Source organism: Elephas maximus, chromosome 7, assembly GCF_024166365.1.
Source record: "Elephas maximus indicus isolate mEleMax1 chromosome 7, mEleMax1 primary haplotype, whole genome shotgun sequence".
Taxonomy (NCBI): Eukaryota; Metazoa; Chordata; class Mammalia; order Proboscidea; family Elephantidae; genus Elephas; species Elephas maximus.
This window is the reverse complement of record NC_064825.1, coordinates 37,939,363-37,951,611: the sequence shown is the minus strand read 5'-3', so window position 1 is coordinate 37,951,611 and position 12,249 is coordinate 37,939,363. Positions and strand designations below refer to the sequence as shown.

Here is a 12,249-nt window from a genome sequence, read left to right as displayed (position 1 = left end):
GGTCACTGCCTTGTCTCTGTGCTTAGGGCTCTGACCATAAATTTATTGATGTTCAGTTTTCTTCTGCAGGGAATTAAACAAACTGAGCTTCTTGGCCTTAAGGCAAAGAGGTCAAGCGATGCATTTCTTTTGAACATACGGCAGAAGGTTTTGGAAAAGTCATGCGTTCTTTGTCCAATTCCTCTTCTTCCCTTTAACACCATCATACAGACTTCTCTCACATCAGCTTTAATGTTTTGTTGCATTTGGTTTTCTCCAAGTCTATCTTCTACTAAACTTTAAGCTCCTTGCAGGCAGGGACTAAATCTTACTTTTCTTTTTGTCCTTAGTTTCAATCTCTAACAGGCATACTGCCAGGGAAGGGTCCCTATCTCATGATTCATTGAAGAGAAATTCAGCTTTAAAAGAAACCTAAGTATTTTCTGGTTACTTCCAACTCTACCCTCTTGATTCTACTAACCTTACACTCTGCTTAAACTCCTTCACCGAAATAGAGCTCCTTTCTTCTTAAGGAAGCACAGGGTACCTCTCAACCCTAAAAAGTTCTAGATTTTTCTTCTGAGGACACAGAAAACATGATTTACATATGGCAGGCTACATGTGAAAGCTGATTTACATATGGCAGGCTACATGTGAAAGATGGACAATGAATAAGGAAGACTGAAGAAGAGTTTACGCCTTTGAATTGTGGTGTTGGCGAAGAATATTGAATATACCATGGACTGCTGAAAGAACGAACAAATCTGTCTTAGAAGTACAACCAGAGTGCTCCTTAGAAGCAAGGATGGCGAGATTGCGTCTTACATACTTTGGACATGTTGTCAGGAGGGATCAGTCCCTGGAGAAGGACATCATGCTTGGCAGAGTACAGGGTCAGCGGAAAAGAGGAAGACCCTCAACGAGGTGGATTGACACAGTGGCTGCAATAATGAGCTCAAGCATAGCAAAGATTGTAAGGATGGTGCAGGACCGGGCAGTGTTTCATTCTGCTGTGCATAGGGTTGCTATGTGTTGGAACCGACTCGATGGCACCTAACAACAACATCAGGCTACAAGTAACACCACCACCACCACCACAAATTGAATAAAAGTAATCCTCTGGTATTTTTAAATTTAAAATTTAACTTGTTTAAGCCAGATGAATTAAATTTTTGCTTTTTATTTTCACTTTAACAACAGAAGGCCTACTTAAAGATATTTTTCAAATATATAAGGACTCTTGGATAGTCATGCAGAAGCAAATCTGTCTGGAGATTACTGGGTCACTGCCACATTTGAAAGGAGGCAACTAGAGAAAGAGAAGCAGATGAAGATTTTGTAAGGGTTTAGTCACGTGGTTCAATAGTATAAGAGTCCAGGGAAGGAGTAGAGAGGGGAAAACAAAAGCAACTATTCAATTAGTCCTGATGGAGAAAAGCAGCACATAAGCTAACAGATTACAGCTATCATGACAGCTGATTACAGTGTCTGCCTGTAAAAACACAGATCAAAAAAAAAAAAAAAATGAAAGCCTAAGAAAACACACAACCCTGTTCGGCTGCTTTTCGTTGGTGAAATATCCTCCAAAAGGATGACGCAATGCAGTCCAGCCCTCCTCTGGTAACAGAGCCGGCCCGATGATGTGCCAGTGTGGTGGGAGGGCTGCTGAGCACCAAGTTAGGCAGCATGGCTGACTGCAGGCTGGGATGCCTTGGGAGCATCGTATTATCGTGTATGAAGGTGAAGCTTTGGTACGCATCTTTTCTGGGTCCTAACGGCTTAAAAATGATGCACTATTAGGGCTACTGATCCACTGTTAAACAGGCCATCCACATCAGGTATTTCTTTGGAAGTGAAGATAGATTTGCCCATAAAGCCCTTCTCCTAATCCTCCTGGTGGTCCATGATGGCTGGCGACCCACTTACAAGGACAAACGCAGCACATGCCCTCAGGAGGACAGACAGAAAATGAACAGTAACTTACAGTGAAATGTGTTAAATTCTTTGACAAAGAAGAGATCAGCTAACTCTGCTGTGGTCAATGGAGCTTCTCAGGGCAGGTTTTAGAACTGGGCTTCTAAGGTCATTCAGAGTTTGTCAGAGATACATAACATGCTTAGTGCAGCATCTGGCTGAGTGAAATATTTTGTAATCTATAGAAGCAATATTATGAGTACTAATCGGAAGGAAGGGTTTTCCAACATGTACAAAGACAGTAAGAGATATTCCATGCTCTGAAAATTATCTGGTCCTTTGCAGCTAGAATATGAGGCAAGTGATGTTGGAATTCTCATTTTGGCAAAGTAACTCTGTTGCCAGTGTAGGGAGTGGACTGAAAGGTTGAGAGGAGGAGGTGAAGTCAGGAAGTTCTATTAGGCTGCTGCTATAAAAAGTTCAGCTAAAATAAGGGGGCCCCACCCCCTGAGGGGACAACACTGAGGAAACATTGCCCTGGGATGAAAAGCATCAGCAGCAAACAGGTTCTAACACACTGCACAGCCAGGTTGCATCCCCCAGGCCAGGCAGTCTCCAGGCAAGTCAAGTTCACATCCATGTCCACACAACTGCAGCCTATCTTTGTTCTTAGACTCTGACTCCTATAAGCACAAAAGCAACAGTTCTCCGTACTTCCTGCATCTCACCTGGGAGATCATTTTTAAGATGTAGGTAATTCGGGACTCCACTCCAGACTGAATCAGAATCCCTGGGAGGACCTACATTTTTTTAATGCCCTACACACCCAGAACTGAGAGCCACGTCTGGTGAGCAGTCAGGTATTGCAGTGACTCTCCTACTCAGTGCCTTTCTCAGAAAGTCTTCATGTATGTGCATGTGGTGGTATAGAAAGGTTGTGAGTGGACACCGTGTTAGAGGTCAGATAAGTAACCGAAGGTAGCTGATCATTCCAGGGGAGGCAGTCACCATTAGCAGAGGAGCAAGCTGGGGACTTGCCACTATAGGACTTGAGTGCCTTGATGTAGTAAGCTTTGAAAATGCTTCTGAACTTACCCTAAACTAAGGAAGTATTCCAAAAGAATTGGGAGACTGACTCTATGAAGACAAAATATAATACAAATTTTAATCACCAAATAACAATCAATAAGTAGGCAGGAGAAAACATGGGTCTTAGTCTTGGTCCTCCATGAACTGGCTAAGTAACTTCCAGAAAATTCCATCCGTATGGCAAAAAAAAAAAAAAAAAATTTTTTTTTTTTTTTTTTATGGCAAAGGGGTTGTGCTAGAGGGGTTGTGCTAGAAGCCCTTTCAAGGCATCGCTCTCTGACTCTGCAACCCGGACTCTGTACACTGTGGACAAAACAATCTTAGTGAAAGGAATGACATCCACTTGAGTTATGTCTAAAATTGTTTGTTTCCCAAACTCTTAATCTACAATAGATACTACTCTAAGTACACTGCATCCCTTTCTCTTGTTCAAGACTCTCAAAAAATCCTGGGAGATAATTGTTAAATTTTACAGAAGGAGAAATGAGGTTCTAAGAGACTATGTAATTTGGGAAGGCTCACGAGCTAGGAAGTGACAGATCTAATTCAATCTGATAAAACCAGTTCTGGTAATCACCTACTATAACTGCTTACCTATCTCCAGGCTTCATAGCCCATCTTGGAATATAAACTCCTTGAAAGCAAAGACTAAGTAATTTGACTCTCTTCTTCTTCAGCCCCCCCCCTTTTTTTAAATTACTGAATTTTAGAGCAGTGAGAGAAGAGGGCCAGGGAGGTTCCTCCAACTCAACACCCCTCTCTCCTGCTGGCCACAGGGTCTGAAAATTCCTGGTGAAGATGGCATTCGAGAGGACTCCTCTGCCATGGGGGAAGAAACCAATCTACCCTGGGAGCCTGAGAGTCCTTTTAGCATCCATGTGTGAATCCATTGATCCTATTAACTAATTAACTTTTAGAGGTAAAGAGTTGGCACTGAGGCATGGGGGATTTTCGATAAGACAGGAAGTAGCTAGGCCTTTGGCACAGAAAACGTGAGGTCTATATGAATGTACAAGTGATTCATGCCTTCAACAGACATTTATTATTGAGTAACTACAGGTAGTCCTCAATTTGCATGGTTCTGATATCACAAATTTCCAACATCACAGTTTTATTAAATACCACCAGTCCTCCAAAAACATGATTCAAATCTCCATTACTATAGTATATTAACTATGGATGAGTGATTGCATAAATTGCAAGCTTTGCTTCTAGCTCTTTGCTCCACAAATGACTGTGTAATAACAGATGCACACCATGATCAGTGATCTACCAGGTTCCTTTTTTCAAAGTCTGTCAGCAATTGGTCACAGAGCATTGGATGTTCAGTTCACACGAAGACAGCAAAGCATGTGATTGTTTTGCCTCCTTGTCTTGCAGTGACAAGCTCACAGGATGATCAAAAGAGGGAATATGCCTACAAAGATGAAACAAAAATTGATAATGCTAGAAGTGAAGTTTGAATCGAACAGTAAAGTTATGGAAGATATAGCTAACCATAGGAAAGTAAAGCTGACACTGCCGCCTTTAGAGAGATTGTGGATATGCAGCAAGAGGAGCTTAGTGAAGGCAAACTTATCAACATAAATAAGGGAAGTGGTAGGGATGAAAAAAAATAAGAGGATGAAAATGTTCCAGAGGAATTGATCCTGGCAAAAACTTCCATTAAAAGAGCTCTCAGGTTGTGGAGAGACTGGAACATTTATACACTGCTGATGGGAATGTAAAATGATACAACCACTGTGGAAATCAATTTGATGCTTCCTTAAAAAGCTAGAAATAGAGGTACCATACAATCCAGCAATCCTTCTCCTTAAAATATATCCTAGAGAAATAAGAGCTGTTGCATGAATAGATACATGCACACTCATGTTCATTGCAGTACTGCAATGAATAGCAAAAAGATGGAAACAGCCTGGGTGCCCATCAATGGACAAATGTATAAACAAATTATGGTATATCCACACAATGAAATGCTACGCAACAATAAAGAACAATGATGGATTCACGAAACATCTCATAACATGGATGAATCTGGAAGGCATTATGCTAAGTGAAGTTAACCAGTCACAAAAGGACAGATATTTTATGAGATCACTATTATAAGAACTCAAGAAAAGGTTTAAACACAGAAGAAAATGTTCTTTGATGGTTCCGAGGATGGGGAGGGAGGGAGAGGGGTATTCACTACTAAATAGTAGACAAGAATTATCTTAGGTGAAGGGAAGGACAATGCACAATACAGGTGAAGTCAGCACAACTGGACTAAACCAAAAGCTAAGAAGTTTCCTGAGTACAACCAAACACTTCAAGGGACAGAGTGGCACGAGTCTGGGGACCATGTTTTCAGGGGACATCTAGGTCCATTGGCATAACAAAATTTATTAAGAAAATGTTCTGCAACCCACATTGGTGAGTGGCATCTGGGGTCTCAAAAGCTAGCAGGCAGTCATGAAGATGCATCAATTGGTCCCAACGCACCTGGAGCAAAGGAGAGTGAAGAATACCAAAGATACAAGGAAAATATTAGCCCAAGAGACAGAAAGGGCCACATAAACCAGAGACTCCATCAGCCTGAGTCCAGGGGAACTAGGTGGTGCTGGGCTACCACCAATCACTGCCCTTACAGGGAACACAACACAGGGTCCCTGATGAAGCAGGAGAAAAGTGGGGTACAGAACTCATCTTCTAGTAAAAATACAAGACTTAATGGTCTGACTGAGACTGGAGGGAGCCTGGAAGACATGGCCACTGGACTCTGTTAGCCCAAAACTAAAACCATGTCTGAAGCCAACTCTTCAAAGATTAAACTGGACTGTAAGACATAAAATGATACTTGTGAAGAGTTTGCTTCTTAGCTCAAGTAAATACATGAGACTAAATGGGCAGCTCCTGTCCAGAGGCAAGATGAGAAGGCAGAAGGCAGAAAGGGACAGAAGCTGGCTGAATGGATGTGAGAAACTCGGGGTGGAAGGGAAGAGTGTGCTATCACATTGTAGGGAGAGCATCTAGGGTCACATAGCAATGTGTGCATAAGTTTTTGTATGAGGAACTAACTTGAACTGTAAACTTGCACTTAAAGCACAATAAGAAAAAAAAAAAAAAAGCAGCTCTCAGACATTCCCCTTGAGAATGGGAACCAGACAAGAATGTCCTTTGTCACCACTCTTATTCAACATTGTGCTGGAGGTCCTAGCCAGAACAATTAGACTAGAAAAATAAATAAAGGGTATCTTTTTTTTTTTTTTAAATTGGTAAGGAAGAAGTAAAAGCATTTTTTTTGTAGATAATATGATCTTGTACACAGAAAACCCCAAAGAATCCACAAAAAGACTACTGGAACTAATAGAAGATCTCAGCAATGTGTCAGGACATGAGATAAACACAGAAAAATCAGTTGGATTTCTCTACACCAACAAAGAGAACTTGGAAGAGGAAATCACCAAACCAATACCATTTATAATAGCCCCCAAGAAGATAAAATACTTGGGTCCCCAGATAAGTATTACTGAAGAAGAACAAAATGGGAGGCCTCAAACTACCTGATTTTAGAACCTATTATACCACCACAGTAGTCAAAATAACCTGGTACAACAACAGATACATAGACTAATAGAAAAGAATTGAGAATCCAGATATAAATTCATTCATCTATGAGTACCTGATATTTGACAAAGGCCTGAAGTCTGTTAAATGGGAAAAAGACAGTCTCTTTAACAAATTGTGTGGGCATAACTGGATATCCATCTGCAAAAAAATGAAACAAGAGCCATACCTCACACCATGCACAAAAACTAACTCAAAGATAAATATAAAATCTAAAATGATAAAGATCATGGATGAAAAAATAGGGACAATGCTAGGAGCCCTAATACCTGGCATAAACAGAATACAAAACATTACTAACAATGCACAAACACCAGAAGAGAAACTAGATAACTGGGAGCTCCTAAAAATCAAACACTTATGCTCATCCGAAGACTTCACCAAAAGAGTAAAATGACAACCTACAGACTGGGAAAAAATTTTTGGCTATGATATATCCGATCAGGGTCTAATCTCTAAAATCTGTAAAATACTGCAAAACCTCAACAACAAAAAGACAACCGAATCAAAAAATTGGCAAAGGATATGAACAGGAAATTGACTAAAGAAGACATTCAGGAGGCTAACAGATAGATGAGGAAATGCTCACAATCATTCATCATTAGAGGAATGCAAATCAAAACTACAATGAGATACCATCTCACCCCAACAAGGCTAGCATTAATCCCAAAATCACAAAATAATAAATGTTGGAGAGCTTGTGGAGAGACTGGAACACTTATACACTGCTGGTGGGAATGTAAAATGGTACAACCACTTTGAAAATCAATTTGGCGCTTTCTTAAAAAGTTAGAAATAGAGGTACCATAAAATCCAGCAATCCTACTCCTTGGAATATATCCTAGAGAAATGAGAGCTATCAAATAGATATATGCACACTCATGTTCATTGCAGCACTGTGGTGAAACAATAGGGCAGAGACAGTGAGAATGATGACACAATGTGAAGAATGTAGCCATTGTCAACGAACTGTACATGTAAAAATTGTTGAATGGGTGTATGTTTTGCTGTGTATATTTCAGGGTATCAAACTGGTTCTTCCTGGTTCAGTCAAGGCTGAGGAAGCAAAACTGAAACAGGCTCGAAATTTTACAACTTGGGTGAACTGGAACAATAACTGGAACGGGAAAAATTACAGCTTGAATCTCTACTAGAAACTGCTCTTAGAAAACAAGGGCAGCCTACGCGTTGGACAGCAACCAGATCTCTTCCCTGCTGGATTTTCAGCAGAGTTGAAAACAGTGCCAGACTCAAAGATGGCAGCCAATCATGCCACTTTGAATGTGTGTCATTCTCCATAGTCCTGCCAATAATCCAGTCTCATGTATCAAGCTTCTAAAAGGGTTCACTATGCCTCTGGAGTCTCCTGTTCTAGGGTATCCAGCTGTAATTTTTTCCATTCTGGTTACCGTTCTGGATCATCCAAATTGTAAAAATTTGAGTCTGTTCTGGTTTTGCTTCATCAGCCGTGGCCGAATTGGTTTGAACCAATTTGAAGTCCTGGTATTTTTTCACCAAAAAAAAAGAAAAAAAAGCTGGCTTTACACAGTCATGTAAAGCAAAGACTGCCTGTATCAGAAGACAATGGAAGACACAGTCCCTACCCTCCTGTGGTCTTGTATCAAACAAATTAATTATAAAAACCTGTACTTAGTTGTTCTATATTTAATGAGGTGTTGGCCTAGAGAACCTGTAAGGACTTTAAAGGAGTTGTTGGAAGTAAATTCAAAGGAGGGGATGAAGAGAATAAGGCAGCAAAAGAGTGCTGACAGGGAGCAAGCTCCAAGTCTGAGGAGAATGCTAATTTCCCAGTCTAGCAAGACTCCTTCCTCACTTCAGAGGCAGGGTGCACAGTGACTCTGGGCTGGTTTTTAAACTGGATGCCAACGACTCAGGCGTAGTGTCAGATACATATTAGTTATCATCAGAATGCTGAGATACAGGTCAAGGTTTCGTCTCAAAAATAATACAAAAACTAGAAATGCTGTCAAGCGCCACCATCAGAAGACTAGTGTGGATAAAGTTTCTTAAAACCAATACGAAGTGTTTGATGCAAATCTTAATGTCCTCAAAGCCACGGAAATGCAACATAGCATCTGGAAATCAAGTCATGGGAATATATAAAATGACATATCTGCCTTTACGTGCTGGCTATAATTTTTAAGTCCAAAAGGTATATTATATTGCATTGGTTTTCCATCATAAAACATTATTTGAATTTTTTTTTAATTTACGGCCCCTAGCAATGAAGATGTGAGGCTATGTCGTATACATGTGAATGCAAGTAAGAACACAGCTGTTGAGAGGTAGAAGGTCCCTCAGGAATCACCTTGTCCAACCCTTGCATCAAAAAAAAAAAAAAAAAAAAAAAAGAGGTGAATTTTATCCAGAGAGGCCGATTTCTTAACCCCACAATCAGACTCCAACCTTATAAAAATAGCATTTATTCAGTATTTACTGTGTGCCAGGCACAGTGCTGAGGACTTTACACATAAAACATCATCTCTTTTAATCCTCACAACTCTATGAAATAGTTACCATTACCATTTTCCGGACATGGAAACTGAGGCTAGCAGATTTGAACTCAGGCAGAAAGATCTAAGCTGACACTCCTAACCACTAAGCTAAGATGGTTAATAAATTCCCTTTTCTGGACATTTACCAAGTCAAAAACCAAACTTGTTGCCATTGAGTGGATTCCAACTCACGGGAACCCTAATGGACAGAGTAGAATTGCCCCATAGGGTTTCCAAGTAGCAGGCAGTAGATTCGAACTGCTGACCTTTTGGTTAGCAGTCGAGGGCTTAACCACGCGGCCACTAGAGCTCCAAGCCCAAAACACCTAACCCATTGCCAACGAGTGGACTCCAACTCATAGTGACTGTACAGGGCAGAGTAGAACTGCCCCTTAGAATTTCCAAGGATCAGTTGGTGAATTCGAACTACTGACCTTTTGGTTAGTAGCCAAGTGCTTAACCACTGTGCCACCAGGGCTCCAAACACAAAACACCAAACCCACTGCAGTCAAGTAGATTCTGACTCTTAGCGACCCTTACAGGACTGTAAGGTAGCACTGTCCCTTAGGGTTTCCAAGGAGTGGCTGGTGGATTCAAACTGCCAACCTTTTGGTTAGCAGCCAAGCTCTTAACCTTTATGCCACTAAGGCCCCAAAATAAAGTAACCATGCTCCCTGCCCCCTAGACGACCTTAGAGTCTAGCTTTCCATGCACAGCTACTAATAGGTAAACAGACATACAAAGTAAGTAATATAATTCCCATCTCATAGACGAGAAAACCAAGGGCATAGATTTTCCTGAGGTAGCATGTGAGGTGAAATAATTGGTGAAAATGGAATTCCATATGCACGTCTATTTGGTTCCTTCACACACGCAATCCTGTCTCCCTAGGTTGGAACCATGCTTCCCTGGAGTAGGTTCTGGCTCTTAATTTCAATAGGGCTTGCTTAAATCAAAACACCTGATCTGAAACCAAAGTTGATTTAGGCATTTCTGGAACCCACTTAAATTCTGCAGCAAAGATTTCACATTCCTAAAGTTCTCTCTGTGATTTACAGCACCAAGAGCCTACCAGATCACATGAAATAAACTTACTATGAAGACAGCAGTGGTGACTCAAACTCCTGGAGTGTAATTTTGGAGGAAAAGAAGAATTCGGCGATCATTGTTCACCCAGAACATAGCAACACACAATAAAACAGAGCAGCCTTAAAAGGATGCCTGCAAGCGGTAGCCGCTGTCTGAGAAAAGGTAAGCATTGCTGCTCTGGGAAAGGAGGGAAATCTGCTGTCCTCTTTTCATTTTACTGGCCACCATTCCCCTACACGGTCTGTCAAGAGAAATGGGTCTGAGAAAAGCAGCATGATTCTCACCACAGCTCCTTAGCCAATTTTCAGAGGTTTTCAGCATATCAGGCAGCTGCTTCCCAAATTCGTCTCTGTGCCCCTGTCTTGGTTGAGCTGCACGGTGTACAAACTCCGCCCAGCCAACACACACCTCCTGACGCTCTTGAGTTGTGGCCAAAGCCTCTTAGGAGTGAAGCAGGTGGGGCTACTTTCCCAGGCTGGTTACCGAGCTTGTTTGAGATGCTTTGCAACACGAAAGGGCCAATTTAAAAGACGGTATTACTTTCTCTATCCCGCCCCTCTTAAAAGCAGTAACAAATCACTTTCCACATGCTGACAACTTAAGTCACCTCTTTTTCTTTCTTAAAAAAAGAGGTGGTTAAAAGACCTTAGCAATGGAAAGGTGGATGGGGTGAAAGCCTGCCTGGGGAGACTACCGAATAGAGCCTGGGGGACATCCCACCCTCCAGCTAGCCACTGGTGTTTGAAATTCTAATACTGAAGTGTTAGTCTAAGGGTACTCTTAAAATGTAGAAGAGAGTAAACAGAGTTATTCACATGGTAGTGTTAATTCTTCAGCTGCAGGTGGAATCTGCTGGCTTCCCTAGGCCAGGAAATGCCTCGCTTAAATGGCCCCTTAGGCCCGGAGAGTATCCAAAAAGGGGTTCCCAAAAACCCAGTGCTGTTGCGTCGATTCCTATTCCAGACTTCCCTAATTTCACTTTTTTGTGTGGCAACCCCAAAACTAAATCCCCCTAATTTGAGGAATTAATCTGAAACCTTAATGGTTAAGAGCTATGGGTGTTAACCAAAAGGTTGGGAGTTCAAATCCACCAGGTGCCCCTTGGAAACCCTATGGGGCAGTTCTACTCTGTCCTGTAGGGTCACTGTGAGTCAGAATTGACTCAATGGCAATGGGCTTGATTTTTTTTAGCTAGGTAACCTTCTAATGCCAATATCGAGAGCTTGGTGTTTAAAGGACCAATAACTAAAATTTGGAAATCAGGATGATGTTTGTCTCTCCTCAAAAACATTTCTGAAGTATGCTTAAAGACTACAAATATTGATACATACTGTATTTTTCTTTTTTGTTTTGATCTATACAGCATACGCATTTGAAGCCAAGGTGTAGATACTGATATTCGTGTATTGATTGATTGATCCATTGATATGTGGAGCTCCGATGTTTTAATTTCCTCTCTCAACTACTGATCATCTTTGCAGCTCAGTTTAGTTATGGCACGGTTTCTCTCCCCTATCTGCTGCTTCTCAAATCAGATGTTGTGGTCACCATGGTAACCGCCCACTCATTCTCCCTGTTATTTCATTTATCAAACTGTTAAAGGGCACAGGCTGGAAAGCCCTATGTTGTGTTTTTTAAAAACTCAAATATGAGTCAGTCAAGCTCACCTGAAATGGGACGTCATTGAAGTGTGAGTGTTTCACTTAAAAATCAACTCTAAATATGTGTTAATCAGAAACACTAGGATAACAAAACTGAGCGTAGAACCTGCTCAATGGCTGGCAGATTTTTTTTTTTTTAATTTCCAGATAGGATTATCACTAACATTTCTAACCGGTCTTGACAGAATGGCTGCCCTGATAGAATTAGAAGCTGTGGGAGTCTTCAGGGTTTTAGGCTGGGTCAGGAAATGAAACAAGGTCTATTTAAACCACACACCTGTGGAAGAGGGTTTGCATTTTTCTACATGGAGTTCTCTTCCTCTCTCCCCACCCCCACCCCAAATACAGGAAAAAAAATCTTTAAAAATTTGCTTTAAAAGCCGTACTCTGCTCAC

General features: G+C 41.2%; 1 protein-coding gene and 1 long non-coding RNA gene across 20 annotated transcripts in view; one reads left to right on the top strand and one right to left on the bottom strand.

Moving 5' to 3' along the window:
• Window positions 1–12,249, bottom strand: part of DLG2 (discs large MAGUK scaffold protein 2) — a 2,175,949-nt gene that overhangs the window by 268,324 nt on the left and 1,895,376 nt on the right. The window contains exon 1 of one of the 17 annotated variants that reach the window (XM_049891097.1): window positions 10,200–11,486. The exons of 15 other annotated variants lie outside the window; for them this stretch is intronic. Coding sequence is in view for 1 of the 2 variants with exons in the window: in XM_049891096.1 (XP_049747053.1) it covers window positions 10,478–10,514 (37 nt within the window). In the remaining variant the exon portion in view is untranslated. Of the gene's footprint in view, window positions 1–10,199; window positions 11,487–12,249 lie in introns of those variants that run through there. One more of the 17 variants, XM_049891096.1, reaches the window with a different exon arrangement.
• Window positions 10,270–12,249, top strand: part of LOC126079782 (uncharacterized) — a 262,037-nt gene continuing 260,057 nt past the window's right edge. For 2 of the 3 annotated variants that reach the window (XR_007518251.1, XR_007518250.1), the window contains exon 1: window positions 10,270–10,355. This is a non-coding gene — a long non-coding RNA (uncharacterized LOC126079782). The remainder of the gene's footprint in view (window positions 10,356–12,249) is intronic. The other variant, XR_007518252.1, reaches the window with a different exon arrangement.